General features: G+C 31.3%; 1 protein-coding gene across 1 annotated transcript; it reads left to right on the forward strand.

Moving 5' to 3' along the window:
• The first annotated feature begins 7,483 nt into the window (after positions 1–7,483).
• Positions 7,484–20,158, forward strand: LOC130893691 (codanin-1). The gene is made up of 11 exons (XM_057799998.1): positions 7,484–7,661; positions 7,724–7,803; positions 7,860–9,096; positions 11,016–11,286; positions 11,345–11,508; positions 11,571–12,065; positions 14,434–14,637; positions 15,765–16,157; positions 18,091–18,253; positions 19,389–19,654; positions 19,962–20,158. Exons 1-11 carry the CDS (start codon positions 7,584–7,586, stop codon positions 20,094–20,096), a joined length of 3,486 nt encoding a protein of 1,161 aa, XP_057655981.1. The 5' UTR covers positions 7,484–7,583; the 3' UTR covers positions 20,097–20,158.
• Positions 20,159–20,317: the final 159 nt, after the last annotated feature.

Below are 20,317 nucleotides of genomic sequence, written 5' to 3' on the forward strand. Positions count from 1 at the left end.
TATAAGAAGTAACACTCTATTTATAAAATATACTTTCATGTTTATTTTGATTTTTATCTTTATGAAATAATTGGATCGAAAGAATTTAATTGAATCTCTTCGCACTACCCCTGTATAACGTAATAATGCTGTTATTCATTCATTAAATTCAATTTTCTGATTACTGACAATATACACGCCGCCATTTTTGATAAAAAAACGAGAAATTTATTTAACTGCCGATACTTATTGAAATCCATGTAAAAGAAAGTTTATTATGCATATTAAATGCATTTTTTGACTTCCCTAACTTAAATAATGATCATTTTTAAGTGATTTTCGTTGTTAAGTTTAGTTTGGAAAATAGATTACTTCACTTCCGGTACTAATACAAGTTTAGTTGTGTTTCGAATCATTAGACCGCGCCCTTTTTCAGTCGGTAAAGTAGATTCGTAAATTTGCACAACCTACAAACGTTCTTTCGACCGACCTCAAGATTTTACGTATTCTGAGCAGTTTCCGAATTGAATAATCATGAAGATTTGCTTAGTGATAGTTCTTCTCATCTTAATGACAAATTTGATATTGATTTCGAATATTGAATAGATCGTATATATACAATACGCATTCAAATTGCGAAAAGTGAATTACATTGACGTCAAAACAAATTTACGTCATGATACAGAGGCTGACACTAATTACGAATATTGATTTTTATGAAAATTTTTTGTTTAAATTTTCACTAGATATTAATACGACTACCCAGTAAGACCTCTATTACAATATATCATAAAATGTAAATGAGCAAACCATAAGAAATTAATCAAAGAAGATTGGATAGTAAATCGTGGAATTTAAAACCCCTCAATTCACATATTTGTCTTAAAGAAGCAAAAAAATAGCGTGTTGGGGAATTAGAACCACCCCAAACAAATAATGGTGGATATCTTGAGCTTGAGGCACTTGGGTATTATTATCCAGAAAATGGATGCAATCAGAAGGACTCTAGGAATAATCACATCCAGTTTATATTGAGTCCTAAACATGTGTCCGTGGAAATAACTCGATGATTTCATCAAAATTTTAATAGACCAAAGAACTGGCTAGAAACCACCAGCAAACAAAGACCAAAACACTCCTCCTAGAGTCTTTCAAGGTACCAAGAGACTCATCTAGCTTGAAAGAAATCATTTAAAGTTGATCATGACATCACGCTAATCATTAAAGACGCGTATCACGCAAGAAGCTCAATATCCACACACGAATCGTTCTTCATAGGGCTCAGGATACTAACAAAGATGTTTCAAATGAAAATAGAAGCAGAGAAGATGAATTATCTTGAAAATAACGAAAATATATATAAGGAAGAGGCTAAATTGGTACTAGGAGATATTAAAACCCCAAAAACTGAAATGGTATAGAGACCTAAGACGGTTGAGGAATAAGAACCAGCTCAAGACATGGGAAACAGCTCATAGAAACACCACCAAACATATAGGATCGTCGTATAGAGAAAATTATCGTAAACAAGGTTTATGAAGACCAAAACGACGATCCTGGTAAAAAGAAACCAAGGGGTTTTCAGATAGACCCGTTTGATGTCGTTAGACAGGTTGTGGGGTGTTTAAATCGCGTTCGATTAAGTGCAGGACACTCACAGATAACATGGTCTGCAGTTTCGTCCTTCTTCATACACCAGAGGCTCTCCGTATCGTCCGTAATGTCCATGGTGTGGAGATGGCGTCTTAGATGGAAGTATCCGGTGAGCCCTTTGGGGTCCATCGGTGAGTTCTCTTATTCTATAAGGGATGAAAATATGGTGGTCGCTTGATGATAATAGAGGCATCAAAAAAACTTCGCTTTTCTTTTATAAAATTGTTGATTATCTTAGTCCGGTACTGGGTACTATATTTTCAAAGACGTATAACTTCGATTATGAGTAATTGTTTAATATTTAGTAAATAATAATATTGCAAATAAATTAGATACAATATTTGTACGTGCAACAGTGTCCGTTGGTCCATTTGACGACATTTATAAACGTGTTAAATTTAAGGTCGTCGACGAATTTTAATTTGAAGGTTAATAATTTTAGAATAATTTTTTTAAAAAAAATATTAACGTATAAAAATTAACGTTATAACTATAATTGATCCAATTCGCGATCGATAATTAAATTATGATGTATTTTTGATATATATACAAGATGTAATAATAAATAATTATACAAAAAAAAACACGAAATTTGAATCCATGTCATTTCATAACTTTTTATTGTACTACATGTATGGTTACAAAAGTTTTTGATCCTACAATTGAAATTTTGGAAAAAAAATATTCATTTTTCAACGTAATTTCCATTTAGCTCCATCCATGTTCAATAAGTTCGTTAATAACAAAACCTCTCAAAATACCTATTAACCGACGAAATCACCTCTTCATTATTGGAAAATCTTTGACCAACTAGCCAAATAATAATCCGAGGGGGCTGTATCTGGTGAATAGGATGTATGAGATAGCAATTCAAACTTTAAATCGTTAATTTTATATACGCCTTTCAATATCACCAATGGTTCCAGAAATTTCCTCTATTGCAGCAGTCTTGACACCAAAAACCTCATACATTATAAAAAGGAGTAAAACTACGGGAAGCCTAGCTCCTGCAGATCTATACCTTAAGGTATTCTGTTAAGAATAGAAAAAGTAAAACCAGAGGAAGCTTTAGAAATATTGGAAAGAAAGGAAAACAAAGAAGATCCAGCAGCTCCACGTAATGCAATAATTGCTGTTCTCCAAATCGTGTAAATTTCTTCTTCTTTTTCAACGTATTGTAGGCCTTAGGTCATCCTTGAGATGTTGATGTCCATGAATTCATCCATCTTTTTGGAGGTCTTCCTTAAGGTCGTCGTGTCTCTGGTTTACCGTCTCGTGTGATCTTTAATAATCTTATATATGTGTAAACACTGTGCACTTGATGTGAGGGATTTTAGATTTCGAAATATTCCGAAATCTCTAATAATTTTATTATATGTTTTCATACTTTCAGTTAAAGCAAACAGTTCGTTAGAAATAATGACAATAAACATCCAAACTTCAAAACTTCTTTAGCTTTAGCCTCAATATCTCAAAATGTGGATAGCATTGCTTGGACGTAGCTTAATAATGATTCATAAAGGGCCTTTCCCTTATTAAGGTTTTATGGGGCATGCAATTTATACAATTTTTTTAACTGTCTGACAGAAACATGAATTGGTACTCGGAGATTCGCAGGACATTTGGCATTTGCTAGTCTTGCTGCGTGGTTGATCCAAATATAATAAATTGAAAAAGAAAATGGGACTTGGACGGAGAAAAACATATTTTATGGAAATTTTAGTTTCCTTAAAATGAAGACATCAGCGTCATTGAAAGGAACGAAGTTAAGTTGAAACTCCCCAACCAAACATCACTGAAGGAACTGCTCGGGCCGTTTCCAGTGGATTTGTCTTCAATTCAAGAAAATTTATGTAACCTAGTATTTAAAAACCGAAGTAAAACTATTTTCTTATTATCAGAATCAGATGTAAACAGCGATCATTATTATTAAATATTAAATCATGAAGTTTGGATGAAAAAGAAGAATTTAATAACTCTACTAAAAAGGAATGGAAATTTCACAAGATCAAGTACCAAATGTACCATGTACCTATAAGGAATTGGCCCTTTGTCTTTATCTAAGAAGTTTCTACAATTCTGTAGCTAATTGCAGGGGACAGCATTTCAACATTCTTAGAAAATTCGTCCAAAAAAACGGAGAATCGCCAATTGTAGCAAAATATGTAACCAAAACTTGAAAAAACGAAGAAGTCACGTGATATGGCCGGAGGATGATCGGGATTTTCACAAGATAGAAACGAAATACGGACAAATTCTAATTAGTTAAAGTCGAAAAATTTTTTGGTGAAGAATACAAATTTGAGAACTGTTGTTTAGGAAGCATCCACAGGACAAGACCGAGGATTTACGCGCTGCGTATTAGTACAGTGAACCAAGCAAATCACCAATGCCAATGTATGCTTCTACCTCAGGGGTGAATGCCACCCTTACTTAAGGGTTGAAATTTAAAATTCCAAAATAATACCGGTAATCGATAGAGAATTGAATTTTATGAATAAAATGTGGAATGAAGTTTTTTATTTAACTCAGTAATTTCTGAGTTATTCGCGATTGAAAATAAAAAAAACACGTTTTTCAACAGTTTTTCATGAAAAACTCGAAAATTATGCATTTTATGGAAAAAATTATTCTCATCAAAATTGAAGCTCATAAAAAAACAAAGAAATTAGTCAGTTTAAATTGAATTTTTTAAATAATATTCAGCAACTTATGAGTCACTGAAAGCTAATTTTTTTCTTTTTCGTTAAGTTTATGCAAAGGTTTGAGCTGAAATAACGGAAAAACGATCAATTTTTCATAAAAAATTGTGATCAACATTTTTAAAGTACTTTTTCAGACCTTTAAAACGAGCTTTTATTAAACCGTCTAGCATGAAAATTAAGCCAGTTATGACGAAAATAAAAAAAAAAACAAGTTTTTCGACAGTTTTTGATGAAAAACTCGAAAATTATGCATTTTATGGAAAAAATTATTCTCATAAAAATTGAAGCTCATAAAAAACAAAGAAATTAGTCAGTTTAAATTGAATTTTTTAAATAATATTCAGCAACTATTTTTTTCTTTTTCGTTAAGTTTATGCAGAGGTTTGAGCTGAAATAACGGAAAAACGATCAATTTTTCATAAAAAATTCTAATAAACATTTATAAAGTACTTTTTCAGACCTTTAAAACGAGCTTTTATTAAACCGTCTAGCATGAAAATTAAGCGAGTTATGACGAAAATAAGTTGAGTAACTCTAATTTAAAAAAAAAATGTCTAAATTTGACACTATGTGCGGCAAAATTAAAATTAAGCGTAGCCCATGTGAAATTATCTTTGTTTGTGCCCTAACAACACGTTCCAAAAGTTTAAATGGTTTGGAACACGTATATTTTGAAAAAAGTTGTTTAATGTAATTTTTTTTCGATTTAAAAAAAGTTATTTTTTCAAATTACCTTCAAAAGTATTGGATCAACGAAAAAATTTTTTTGTAACTAAAATTTAGCTTTTATTTTACTGAACATTTTGCTTTTTTTTAACTCACGTAGCTTGAAAATTAAACGAAATATAAGCGTTTAAAATATTGATTTCAATGGTAAGGGAGTCTTTTTAACCCTTTAATATAAAAATTCTCGTTTCAATTCAAGTCATTTGAAGTCAATCGGCGTCTGTTTCAATCAATTCGTGTGTTTTGATGCCCATTGATGTTGTTTGTGTCTATTGACGTCGATTCATGTCGAATCACGTCTTAAGTCATTTGGGGTCACTTCGCGTCTATTTTTCTCAATTCATGTCAATTGACGTTCATTGCTACCGTATAACCCCGTATAATACTGAAAATTCTTATATTAGAATAGGAAATAACAAAAAAAAACTGAAAACATTGAAATTTCGTTGCATCTATAATATGAACGACCCTGTATATTACAAACTCATTTGAGACAGTGTTTACTGACCCTGTATGTTCAAACGAGATTTTATTGATCAAAAATAGGACATAGGAATAAAAATTTCTTTAGTATTAATTTATTCTGCTAACATCTTTCAAGTTATAATTTGTATAATATATAATATAAGATAATATAATAAATTATATATTAGAATAGAAAATAACTAGAAAAGTCTAGAAATATAAATATAGTTGTCACTGTGAATATGATTATCCCAGTATATAAATTAAAATGATCCATTACGTATTATTTTAATAAAAACAAATATCTGTATGCAAAAACTGTCTGTGAAATACACACATAGACACGTTGATAAGTGACCTTTATCCATGTTTAGACTTTTTCTTTCATATTCATTACGTTTATTCAAAGTTTGTTTTTTAATTAATATATGACACGCGTTTTAAACGATGTTATCCATATTAAATCACAGTTAATATCCGAGGTAAAAACAAAACAAAACTATGACAGAAATATCTTATTCTTTTTAAGGTTATGTTTCATAAGTGATCGTTTTCTCTATTGACATAGTCCTTTCAATAGCGAAAATCACGTGTCACTAGATGGCGCTGAATTTGGCTTCTATAGTATTACAATCTGTAAAGGTGTTTGATGCTACTTAGTTTTTTTTATGTGGTTATAGTGATTTCGGTGGGATTTTCTTTATTTTTTCAATTTCTGTTATTTCCTAAACGTCTTTGTGTAGTTAGATCATAAAGTCGTGTTTAATAATCGGTCTAAAAATGACGAAAACTCAAGTAATAGTCCAGGATCCAAAAGTAAAAACGTTAAAACTGTGGAATTTTGATAATAACGTCGATTTTTATGAAAATTTGGATTTAAGCTCTACCTTATTAGAAATCTATCTTGTGTTGAAGTGTACTTTTTATTTTTTACGGGTGAAAACTACCCCTTATTATAAAAAATTTATAAAACTGACTTTTTCCATTATAATTTCATTGAAATTTTGATTTAAGCTCTTCTGCGAAATCTTCCCTGTGCCGAACCGGGCTTTTTATATTTTGCGGGGTGTAAACTACCCCTTATTGTAAAAGAATGAAAAATCTCAGATTTTATGCATTTATTGGGTAAAATGAAGATCAAATGTACGATTCCTAAATCTATTAACATTCTCGAACACGTTTATGATTAAAGAATTCCATGCAACCCCTCCAAATCATTCCCTATTTATATGAAAAATAAAAAAATAATCTCAACGATTCTTTTATAATTAAAAATTATTTAAGTGTATTTATAAGGAATTAAGATTATTTCGTCAGTATTTTTAGGAAGTGTTGTTTTCTAAATTTTTAAACCCTTATGAAAACCCACCTTCAATGACCAAAAATAAATTTTTTTTACAGAAATAATACAAAAATGAAAATATTTTTTTAAATCAATACAATTTTTTATTTAGAGAATGATATAAAAAACAATTTTCAATAATTATATTTCATCATCATTAATATCATCATCCAATGCTCTAAAATTCTTGCTCCGAAATTTTGGTTTTTCGACAATAACTCGATCAATTTTCAACCTAGAAACTTTTTTAAAAAAGCATTTTGTAGAGGATTTCAAGTACTTCAACGTCATAATAATTAAAACTTTTTTTAATCCCCAGTGTCGTATAGGATGAACATAAATAAAATTATTTAGTTGAAAAATAATAATTCCCTCCAATTATTTAACAAATTTCGGTTTAAACAACACGGCACGGGGTTGCCCCATGGCAATATGTATTTATATCATCATTTGAAGAGGATCGCATGAAAAAATTGAGGTCGAATAGTTTTCTGTACTAATGTGCCGATTGCCCCTAGGCTAAAAAGATTTGTTATAGAATATAAAAGATTAATACTTCTAATTAGATAACGTCTATACATAACTGCTTAAAGTGTTGCCTACACTTTTTGACATATATACAATTGTCAATTTTTAGCGGCATTTGTTGTAATTATGTGTGTATACGTAGTTTTAAATATTTCTTTTAATATTTACTTTACACTTAAACGACCATGTCTGATATTTTAATACAACAATTAATAAATAACGAAATCAGTTTCGATTGTTTCAAAAATTGGATTTTATCGCAAGTAAGAACGTTATCAAATAAATAAATATTCATATGAGTTAACCTCACTTTTATTCTTTTCAGGATAATGGAACGAATTTTAAATGTTCTCAAAGTGATTTTTTAACTTATTTCCTCAATTTCATCCACGAGGAAATTAATATGTATGTATTAGATGCTTTTTTATTTATATAAATTAGTTTTAAAATACCATTTTTAGTGAAAAGAAATTCGGTAGTGATAGCGTTAAAAATACCCCGACGAAATTAAAACCGACAATAGAAGTACAAGAATCTAGTAGTAAAAGTAGTTTATCAGATAAATCATCAACGTTTCCATCATCGTCTCGTAAATCATTAGAAAAATCATTTGATTTAAGTACCCCGAAAAGTTCGTCTAATTCCGAATTATCCTCGGGATATTGTAGCCCTATTTCTCCTTTATATAAGGAACGTAATTTCACGACTCCTAAGTATAAAAACAGTGTTTGTTTAGGTGATTTTTTAATAAAATCGACTAAAAAGAAGAGTGTTTGTAAAAATATTTGTGACGGGTCTAATAGAAGAATCACACCGACGAGTTTGGTTAATATTACAAAAGAATCTTTCGTTTCATCGAATAGTTTTAATAATTTCAACGAAACCAAAGAAATTAGTGGTAAAAACACGAAATCGAACCGTTTATTTCGATCCGATTCTTCACTGGAAAATAAACTCGATAATAACCAATCAGATACGTCGATTAGCGATCAAATAGAACCGCAATTAAATTTCGTCTCATATAAAAAACAATTAAATATATTTTCCGATATTTACATATTTTTATTAAGGAATAAATTAGTACTAAACGTCACAGCAGAAATGTATTTTTTAATTTCGTTGTTAGTTGTTAAAAAGCCCGTTTCTCAATGTAAAAACGAATACAGTGACGTAGGAATCGATTTTTTAAAAGACGACGTTTACACAATAAATATCTTAGAATATTTCAACAATGTACATAATATAATTTATTTTACTGTAAGATGTTTGGAAACAATGTTCGATGTGTTGAAATACTATGATAAATCAACTTTGAAACTACTTTCTTTAAATGGAAAATTAAAAGAATTTTCCCCGACGTTTTCCGAGAAACTCGCGAAACTCTCGGAGACGAAGCCAGAAAGGAGGTTTGAGACTGTTCGAAGGGGGTGCAATGTGTGTTATAATTTGGATACCGATACGAAAAGTAATTTTCCCAACGAAATGAGTTTTCTGGCGTTCAGGAAACAGAGGGATCTATTTTATGAGATATTGAGAATTTGGGAAAAAAATCGTCTTTTGGGCGGGTGGAGTTTTCAGGTCGGTTTGGGGGGGAAAATTAGATCGTTGATGTGTTTACATAACGATCCTACTAATTTTATGCATTTGGCGAAGTTGTTTAAGGCGCAATTGATCGCATCTTGCGGAATGGCCGAAACGGTGAGTTATATTTTTTTATTTACTTGTTTCACAAAAAAAATCGTGAAAATTGTGGAAATGTGTATAAATATGGCAACATTTGAAATTTACCATTAGTATTTACGCTAAATAATGAAACGTAATTATCGCAGCGTTGCCAAGTGTTTACCATTTTAGTGGGATATACGTACAATTAATATATTTTATTGTATAATTATCCATAGGCGTACGTAAATTAATTTCGATATGGTTGAATGATTTTATTTTAAAATTTGATTTGTTTACATTTTATCTCGTTTATTTCGCGCGTTTGCCGGTTTTATCAGTCTTTAACGACAAATCAATCGAAATATTTAATCACTTTAATCACGTGTTTACTATTTTCGTGAGATAAAAGTATAATTCGATATCATCGAATGATGAGTTTATTCTAACAATTTGAAAGTTACTCTTTAAAAACAAAATGTAATTTAACATATTTACATTGATCCCATAGAAAAATCAAAACATTTTGGGAATATTTCAACATCGGACCTGGTTACGATTATAATTGAACACCTTAGCGTTTTCGATGTCATAAAATCCATTTATCGACATCCCAGAAATAAAAAATTAGACATAATTGTTGGAATAACTAAAAGTATCAATTTCCAACGTACGAAATATCGATAAATGGATTTTACGACATAGAAAACGCTTCACTAATGTGTGTAATTATAATCGTAACCAGGACCGATGTTGAAATATTCCCAAAATATTTTGATTTTTCTATTGAATCAATGTAAATATGTAAATATGTTAAATTACAATTTGTTTTACAACAGTAACTTTTGAATTTTAGAATAAAATCATTCAATGATATCGAATTATACTTTTATCTCACGAAAATAGTAAAGATAAATTTCAAACGTTGCCATATTTCAACACATTTGCACAATTTTAATAAATATTTAATACGAACTATGGAAAGTGATTAAATATTTCGATTGATTTGTCGTTAAAGACTGATCAAACCGGCAAACGCGCGAAATAAACGAGATAAAATGTAAACAAATCAAATTTTAAAATAAAATCATTCAACCATATCGAAATCAATTTACGTACGCCTATGGATAATTATACAATAAAATATATTAATTGTACGTATATCCCACTAAAATGGTAAACACTTGGCAACGCTGCGATAATTACGTTTCATTATTTAGTGTAAATTTCAAACGTTGCCATATTTGTTCACATTTCGACAATTTTAATAAATATTTAATATGAAGTATGGAAAATGATTAAGATTTTGATTGAATTGTCGTTAAAGACTGATAAAACCGGCAAACGCTCCAATTAAGCGTGAAAAAATGTAAACAAATCAAATTTTAAAATAAAATCATCATTCAACGATATCGAAATTAATTTACAATTATACAATAATATATTAATTGTACGTATATCCCACTAAAATAGTAAACACGTGGCAACGCTGCTAGAATTACGTTTCATTATTTAGCATAAGTACTAACGGTAAATTTCAATCGTTGCCATATTTAAACACATTTCCACAATTTTAACAAATATTTAATATTAATTATTATTATTATTAATTTAATATGGAAAATGATTCAAGATTTCGATTGAATTGTAAATGGATTTTACGACCACGAAAACGCTATAATAACGCGTTTTTATTATGATTTCAAATCGGGCAGATACGTAACTATTTCCGGTATTTTTTTTTACAAAAACTTTTTGAAATATTTTGAAAATTAACTTTTGAAAAAAAAAACTTTCGATAAACCAGGTTGCGTTTTTGCCGGTTTTATTTGTAAAGATTCCTTATAAAAAAATTGATTATGTAAATAACAGAAATTCGTTAACCAGTTCTCGTGTAAATCAAAGCGACGTTGCCTTTTTTTTGGTGGATAAAAGTATGTTTGCTGAATTCGTAGGAAGAAGGGTTAGATGAAGATCAATTACTTAGTAATTTTCCAAATATCGATCCAGGGAAATTGAGCAGATTAAAAAATCGTCTGGTAACCAAACAATCTTCAAACGGTTTAAATTCTTTACCGCATTTTTTCGGTTATCAAGAATTTTATAAAGAATTCATTTTAATATCAGCAAATCACAATTTCAACGTACATTTACGAGATGCTTTCATAGCTGAAATAATCGAATTAAATGCGGCAACGTTCGATTTAGCGGGCTTGGAAGAATCAGGTAATATTTCCAAAAAAAAAAAAATTTCAATTTGCATCGTCGTATATGTTTTTTCTAGATATCGAAGTCGATTCTAATATCAGACAATCTTTTTTTATAAATATAAAAAATTTACGAATGCTCGCAAAGTTTTTAGGATTCGTTGAGAGTATACCGTATAAGTCAGAAGTTAATAATTATCCCGAAAATACGCTCGAAAGTCATTTCAAAATAAGAGATAAGGTTGTGTATAATTTTTCTTTCTTTTTTTTTGAACATTTCGATTGAAATTTTCGTATTTTTAGAAAACGCCTTGTTTCGACGTAAAAAAATTATTGTTGTCGTCTATAAAAAACAACAGGGTGGTACTACTAATACCTTGGTTAGTGAAGTATCTTTCGATGTTGGATTATGTCACGTTGAGGCTCCCTTATTATTTGTCTTTATACGAACTGCTTTATCAAATTTATCATTCTTACGAAAAAACTTCGAAAAAAATCGATTACAACAACGCTTTAATACAATTTTCTTTGGGTTGGTTATTCGATTTACCCAAATTTCCCGATGCCGATTATACGACGTTTCGGAAAAGTAAAAACGTACATTTTATAAGAAAATGTAATACATTGGACGATATTTCTATAGTGGATCAAAATATTTTATATTTCTGTTGTCCATATTTGGAAGAAATTAAAAAAATATTGACCAACAGTATAGGGAATTGTACGGTGACTGTCAAACACATTACTCCAGTATCTGCGGTGGAATCTTCGGAACAAATATCGAAAAAACGTTTGGAGGTGAGTTATAAATCTTAAATTGTGACAAAATTTGTTTAAAACTTGTGATTTTGGGGTAATTAAATGCAAAAACTTAAAGAAACCTTTCCAGGATGAGAACTTTTAGAAAAAAACTATCTACCACCATAAATCCCGCCCGAAGTACTCGATATTCTTTACAGTTACCCTTCTTTTTACTTTTATCCAGCTGATCATGGTCTTATACACACAAAAACTTAAAGAGACCTTCCAGGACGATGGATTTTGGGAAGAACTACCTTCTAACCTAAATCTCACCCCATGGAGTCGATATTTGTTACTGCTATCTCCTTTTCTACTTCTATATTTTCTGGTCATGGTTTTTTACCCACAAAAACTTGAAGAGACCTTCCAGGACGATGGATTTTGGGAAGAACTACCTTCCAACCTAATCCAATTCGATGGGAATCGATCTCCTTTACTGCTGTCTCCCTTTCAACTTCTATCTTCTCTGGTCATGGTTTTTTACCCACAAAAACTTAAAGAGACCTTCCAGGACGATGGATTTTGGAAAGAACTACCTTCTAACATAATCCAATCCGATGGGGATCGATCTCCTTTACTGCTGTCTCCTTTTCAACTTCTATCTTCTCTGTTCATGGTTTTTTACCCACAAAAACTTAAAGAGACCTTCCAGGACGATGGATTTTGGAAAGAACTACCTTCCAACCTAATACAATTCGGTGGGGATCGATCTCCTTTACTGCTGTCTCCTTTTCAACTTCTATCTTCTCTGTTCATGGTTTTTTACCCACAAAAACTTAAAGAGACCTTCCAGGACGATGGATTTTGGGAAGAACTACCTTCCAACCTAATACAATTCGGTGGGGATCGATCTCCTTTACTGCTGTCTCCCTTTCAACTTCTATCTTCTCTGTTCATGGTTTTTTACCCACAAAAACTTAAAGAGACCTTCCAGGACGATGGATTTTGGAAAGAACTACCTTCTAACATAATCCAATCCGATGGGGATCGATCTCCTTTACTGCTGTCTCCTTTTCAACTTCTATCTTCTCTGTTCATGGTTTTTTACCCACAAAAACTTAAAGAGACCTTCCAGGACGATGGATTTTGGAAAGAACTACCTTCTAACATAATCCAATCCGATGGGGATCGATCTCCTTTACTGCTGTCTCCCTTTCAACTTCTATCTTCTCTGTTCATGGTTTTTTACCCACAAAAACTTAAAGAGACCTTCCAGGACGATGGATTTTGGAAAGAACTACCTTCTAACATAATCCAATCCGATGGGGATCGATCTCCTTTACTGCTGTCTCCCTTTCAACTTCTATCTTCTCTGTTCATGGTTTTTTACCCACAAAAACTTAAAGAGACCTTCCAGGACGATGGATTTTGGGAAGAACTACCTTCCAACCTAATACAATTCGGTGGGGATCGATCTCCTTTACTGCTGTCTCCCTTTCAACTTCTATCTTCTCTGTTCATGGTTTTTTACCCACAAAAACTTAAAGAGACCTTCCAGGACGATGGATTTTGGAAAGAACTACCTTCTAACATAATCCAATCCGATGGGGATCGATCTCCTTTACTGCTGTCTCCTTTTCAACTTCTATCTTCTCTGTTCATGGTTTTTTACCCACAAAAACTTAAAGAGACCTTCCAGGACGATGGATTTTGGGAAGAACTACCTTCCAACCTAATACAATTCGGTGGGGATCGATCTCCTTTACTGCTGTCTCCCTTTCAACTTCTATCTTCTCTGTTCATGGTTTTTTACCCACAAAAACTTAAAGAGACCTTCCAGGACGATGGATTTTGGAAAGAACTACCTTCTAACATAATCCAATCCGATGGGGATCGATCTCCTTTACTGCTGTCTCCTTTTCAACTTCTATCTTCTCTGTTCATGGTTTTTTACCCACAAAAACTTAAAGAGACCTTCCAGGACGATGGATTTTGGGAAGAACTACCTTCCAACCTAATACAATTCGGTGGGGATCGATCTTCTTTACTGCTATCTCTTTTTTCTACTTCTATCCTCTATGATCATGCATCCCCTTTTCACTTATATGGTTCATTGTATATCTTTTGTTTCGTCTTTGTTACCTACACAATGACAACATGTCTAACTTTGCAAAAGTCTCAATACATCCATTGGGATCAACCTCAACTAGTGAAGATTTTCGATTCATTTTCATAAAAGAAAGGATTAAATTTTTCAAAAAACGATTCAAATACATGCTCTCATTTGCCATTTTTTAGACCAAAATAGCAATCCAAGCAATTGTATGGTCTACGGATCAGACCTAACCGAAAATATCTATATTTATGTTAAAAGTTTCCCATTTTGAGGTTAAATTCGTGTGCATTTTCGAATATTCGATTTTAGCAACAATTAGAAGAAACATTTTTCAACGGTCAACCGGATTCCGTTAAAAAAACAATCGAATTCGTGAGTGAACGTTTAGCTTCCACTTGCGTAAAACATATTTGTAATACAATAGTACCAACTTTTAGAAAAGAAGCATTGAAAACAATAAAAACATTTTTACAATCACAAACAACATCTACGATCCAAGAAAATAATCACCGGGTAAGTAATGCTGAATATACGAGGGTGATTCAAGTATATATCGGAATTTGTGAATAAACGCGCGAAAAAATTTAGTCGGAATCATATAACCTCACTTCTTAGTTGAGGATGTATAAGTGTCCGTTGCGCAACGCTTCATTTTTCGTTTTTTGGTGATAAATAATGTAAAATTCGCGAAAATTCGTGCTTCTCCAGGACTCAATTATATTAAAGGTGTTCCGCTTTCCGGAAAGGTCGAAAAGTGATGGTAAACTTGCCCTAGAGCAAGTGTTACCCACGAGAGCGTCACCGTAGTACAAAAAACTCATTTTGGGAGACGATATGGAGATGAGGAAGAAAGAAGAAGGCTCCCCAGTTAAAGCGGAGGTTATACTATCAAAGGGGAAGGTGTTGATGTTGACTTTCTTACCGAACAACGAACTGTGACTGCGCATTGTAGTAACCTGCGAAAAACACGGTGAAATATGTCTTCAGATCAAAATAACGCCGTGTTCCAATCCGTATTGCTGCAAGACAACGGCGGACCGCTTACAGCTGGGTTAGAAAACATTGGAACGCCCTTCTTATAGTCCCGATTCATCACCACGCGATTATTATATATCTGGATGACTAGCCGAGCGATTATTACGAAAAAAACATCCGAAACGTTTAGAAGATGTGGTAAAAGTATGTCACGTAGAAAAACTGTAAAAAATTTCAGTTCTGTAACTAAATAAAAAAATTTTTTATTATTGAACCACCCTCGTACACTTATATCATAAATGTAGAAATGGTCTGATTTTAATGCCGGCAGTAATAAACGTGTTTAACCTCGAATTATTAATAATTCCAACTAATACAACATTTTATATACTAGAAGCAGCGTTGCCACCTTGTATAAATATGTTTGAGTATATTTATTATTTATTTCGTGAATCGTAGTTTAGCTAAATAATAATCGATGTCTATAAACAAATATTTTTACGACGCGGCAACACTGTTTCAGAAGTTGTAGTGTTCGTTCCCGCGTTTATCTGTCGTCAAGTCGATCGGGAACTGTCGGTAATACGATAATGGCGGGTTAGCTACGATTCTCTTGACGTTGTTGTCACTGTTATCAATTTGTCGCAAGTTATTCGTTTTTCTAGATGATTCTTAGGATGAAAATTTCGCAGTTAGCTCAAGAAAATCTTATTTTTTTAAACGAAAAATGTTCGGCAGAAGTGTCTAGCATTCTTCGTGTGAGGTTACCGATCAGTATAGAAAATCTTCTAGCTATCGATACCCTTTCTCAAACGAAGTTGACGTGCGTTTCGATAGCTTCTAGAATGTGTAAAGAAAGATTGACACAGTGGATGAATTGTCACGTGACTATTAGTATATTTACGAAAGATTTCGAAAAGGAGTTGAATAAAATTTTTATCAACGGCAATAAGAAAAATGGGGATGATAAAATTGTTTTTTCTTTACCTTCGATTGGTAGAAGGGAAAGTCACGATGAGGATTCTTTGAGCGCTTTTCATTTGTTGGAAAAAATTAAGGTAAGTTCTTAATTTTGATAATATTGTTTTACATTTCGGTTTTTTTATAAAAAAAATTATTTTTGATAGGAATTTCTACAAATTTTTCATTATTTAAAAAATTGCTCGAATATATGGGGTGTTTGAATAAATAAAAATTTTAAAGCACAAAAATTTTACGTATTCTAACCTCAATTTTTTGAAATTTTTTGTCATTCTAATCGAAAAAACTTGGTTTTGCAATTTTTTATACAGGGTCCTATGTCAAAAATTAGTTGACCCAAAGATGAAATATAAAGATAAAATGGCCGAAAGGGGGCGTAATATCATTTTTAATTTTGAGATTCAACGTTTTTTGGAGATGTCCAAAATTATTATGGAATTTCTAAAATGGCCGATAGGGGGCGTAATATCATTTTTAATTTTGAGATTCTACGTTTTTTTCGAAATTTTTTGTCATTTTAATCGAGAAAACTTGTTTTTTGTAATTTTTATACCGGGTGTTCAGTTTAACAATTCCTATATCGATAATTAATTGACGAAAAGTTTTCTAAAATGGCCGAAAGTCGATAATTTCAAAATGGTTGAAAGGATTTTGTCAAATTTGGTATGTTTGAAAAGGAATATTTCTAAACTGACTTTCGAGGATGTAATGCTAAATGCTAAAGAATTATAAAAAATATTCAACCCCCTGTAATGGGAAAACGCCCTCTAACGGATATACAATCTAAATAAATCTCTTTCTGTGCTAATAACTTAAGAAAACGACTACGAGTTTAACAAAATTCCTTCAGCCATTTTGAAGGTATCAACATTCATTTCCGGTCACCCCCTACTACTTTCGCTGGAAAAAAATAGAAAAGGTGGACATTTAGAGAAAATTACTCGAATTTATTTCCAAAACTGTTTTATTTTAGTTTTCTATTGTAATAAACAGTTATACTCATTTTCCGGAAGTTTGTTTACCTAACATTAAAAGTAGGCGTCAATTATTTCAAATATATCAGAATTTTGACGGTATGTTTCTAAATCGTCTTAAATTTATGTCTGTTCTGATTTGAAATTATTTTTTTTAAACGTCAAATATGTTCTTCTTTTTTAGCACATAATACTTTCTCTACATAACCTTAACATTAGTTAGAAATGCTATTTTCACATCAAATTATGTCAAAATTGTCGAAATATTGACGGTTTTAGACAACGCCGAGTTTTCTTTTCCTTTAGCACATATACTTTCCCTACATAACCTCAAAATTAGTTGGAAATGGTGTTTTCACACAATATGATCTCAAATTTGTCTAAATATTGACGGTTTTACACAACGCCGAGTGTTCTTCGTTTCTAGCACATAATACTTTATTTACATAATCTCAAAATTATTTGTAAATCCTATTTTCACATCATATTATGTTAAAGTTGTCATAACATTGACAGTTTTAGACAAGGCCAAGTTTTCTTTTCCTTTAGTACACATACTTTCTCTACAAAATTAAATGGAAATGCTATTTTTACATCATATTATGTCAAAGTTGTCAAAATATTGACATTCCCAGTCAACTCCGAATGTTCTTTTTTAGCAAACCATACTTTCTTTACATAACCTTAAAAGTAGTCGGAAACGACATTTTTCCATTTTATTACTATAATATGTCAAAATATTGATGTGGTGATTTTCAATTCAATATGAAAGTTATGATATTACTACGAATACACTCAAAAATAATAATTTTCAACATTGGCCACTTCGGTCATTACTTTTTTAAATGACCTTTTTTGCTCAACATCCGATCCTTTCTCTACATAACCTCAAATTTCAAACATTCTGAAACCTTGACGTATTAACTTCCGATTTTCACTATACTCGAAAAAATTTTAAGTTTATTTATAATGTTATTGGAAAAATAAACTGATCTCTGTTTTCTCCGGGGGTATTTGAAGTTATTTAAATTTTCAGACTACATCTGTAGATATTTTAGATGGTACTGATAACGTCGATAAAAAAACAGTCCTTGACATTGTCGCGAAAGCTTATACGACTTTAACCGCCAGATGTGACGTCAACGACATCATAACCTCAAATATTTGTAACTGTCTATTAGATTTTTCGTTGTTGCTAAGTGAGTACGACTATTTTTTTTACCCGATTTAAGTAATTTGTTTATATTTTTTTAATTTTTACTTAGTTGCTTTAAATGACTTCTAGCTTGTTGAATAGTAGTAACGTCGCGGTGTTGCCATATTTTCCATTACATATAGTAAAATTTTTATTTGATCGATTTTGTGAAATGAAATTTTAGTAAAAAAATAGTAAATTAGAAATCTTTCAATTTTGACAACGCTGTAGTGATTTTTAGAGGGGTATCTTCTCAGGTATAACATTTTCTCGGTTGCTTCACGTTTTGATTCAATTCCACTTCATATAGATTTAAATCCTTAAATTCCGGCAAACCTGTAGCAACTTCACGCCATATAGAAGGAGTTCCTTCAATTCTGGCAACGCTGTAGCGATTTTTAAGATAGGTATCACATTAAAAGGGAAATTTTTCCAGTTGTTTGAATATTTTGATTTAATTTTATATCAAACTCCATATCGGAAGAAATCTTTCAATTCTGACAACACTGTAATATATTTTTCTCCATATCAAAGGAAATCTTCCAATTCTGTCAGCACTGTGTGATTTTTTTGAAGCTGCTCGACGATTTGATTAAATTTCATATTAAAATTCCTGCATATCGAAGTGAAAGTTTCAATTCCGGCAACACTCTGTAATAATTTTATCCATATCAAAAGAAATCTTTCAATTCTGGCAACACTGTGTGATGTTTTCTATATATCGAAAGAAATCTTCCAATTTTCGCATTACTGTGTGATTTTTTCGAAGCTGCTCGACGATTTGATTTAATTTTATATTAAATTCATATCGACAGAAATTTTTCAATTCTGCCAACATTGGATGATATATTTATCCGTATCGAAGGACATCTTTCAATTCTGGTAACACTGTGTGATAACTTTCTGGTTTCTGAACGACTTATTCAGTTTTATATCGAGCTCCTTCGTATTAAAGAAAATCTTCCAATTCTGGCAACATTGGATGATATTTTTTATTCGTACCGAAGGAAATCTTCTAATTTTGGTAACAGTATGTGACAATTTTCGAGTTACTGTACGATTTATTTAATTTTATATCAAGTTCCTACAGATCGGAGAAAATCTTTCAATTCTGGCAACGCTGTGTAATATGCTTTTAGTTGCTCGACGATTGGATTTAATGCCCCAAAACGATCTATGGAAATTGTTAATAAAAATTTGGATTTGGTATTCAAAAACTAGAGACAATTTATTTAACGATCTTTTATCGCCAAGGAATATAACTTTGATGAATGATAGTAAAAATCAACGGCCATCTTGGAAGGCTTTTGCCGAGTTAGTAGCTCTTCTTATAATCGAAAACGTCGTTCGCTGTGATAATTTCGAAAGCCAATGCATCGCTTTCTTTAGGAAAGATTGGGAACAGGTAATAAACTGATGATTTATCTATGTCTCATCTTTTTTTAAATATACATTTTTCTATAGAAATTAAAAAAATCCATTAATTGGAAAGTAAAACTTGGCAACGATGTAATTAATTGTGTGGCTTTTTTTGAGTGCATGTGACAGCCAATGTTAGGTTATAAATTCGAGCTACATCATGTTGCCAAGTTAATTTCTATTTCATCAATTATTGAAAGTGAATATTTGAGACGAATTTTTCGTGATAAAGCATTTTTGATATCAATTTTGATTATTTTTCGTTTAGTTTAGTCGAGTGTGTTTTGTTTTAGGCTGTTGTTAATAATGTTTGTTATTTTATGCGAGAATTTGTGAAAATATTTAACGAAAACAGGAGTAATTGTAATCAGTTTACAATGTTGCTCGAATTTTTGGCTGATTTTTGCTTGGATACGGAAAATAAGTGATTTCATATATTTTTTTTAACTTGACTGTATATATCATAATTAATTATATTTTATCAAAACATGCAGAAGGTTTTATTTTCTTTTTTTTTCACATCGAAATCTTTCAAAATGACCGTCTAAAGCTCAAAAAATTATAAACAAAAAAATTTGAATAAATCGATTATTGAACTATTCGAAATATAATCGATTATAAAAAGTAGATTCAGCGATTATTCAATGGA

Source organism: Diorhabda carinulata, chromosome 5, assembly GCF_026250575.1.
Source record: "Diorhabda carinulata isolate Delta chromosome 5, icDioCari1.1, whole genome shotgun sequence".
In the NCBI taxonomy this organism is placed as follows: Eukaryota; Metazoa; Arthropoda; class Insecta; order Coleoptera; family Chrysomelidae; genus Diorhabda; species Diorhabda carinulata.

Excerpts from the sequence above, each read along its gene's own strand:
- LOC130893691 (XM_057799998.1), top strand. The coding sequence starts at position 7,584 with ATGTCTGATATTTTAATACAACAATTAATAAATAACGAAATCAGTTTC. Across the intron at positions 11,287-11,344 it reads AGCGGGCTTGGAAGAATCAG|ATATCGAAGTCGATTCTAAT; the intron begins GTAATATTTCCA and ends TGTTTTTTCTAG. Across the intron at positions 18,254-19,388 it reads AGATTTTTCGTTGTTGCTAA|TTGCTCGACGATTGGATTTA; the intron begins GTGAGTACGACT and ends ATATGCTTTTAG.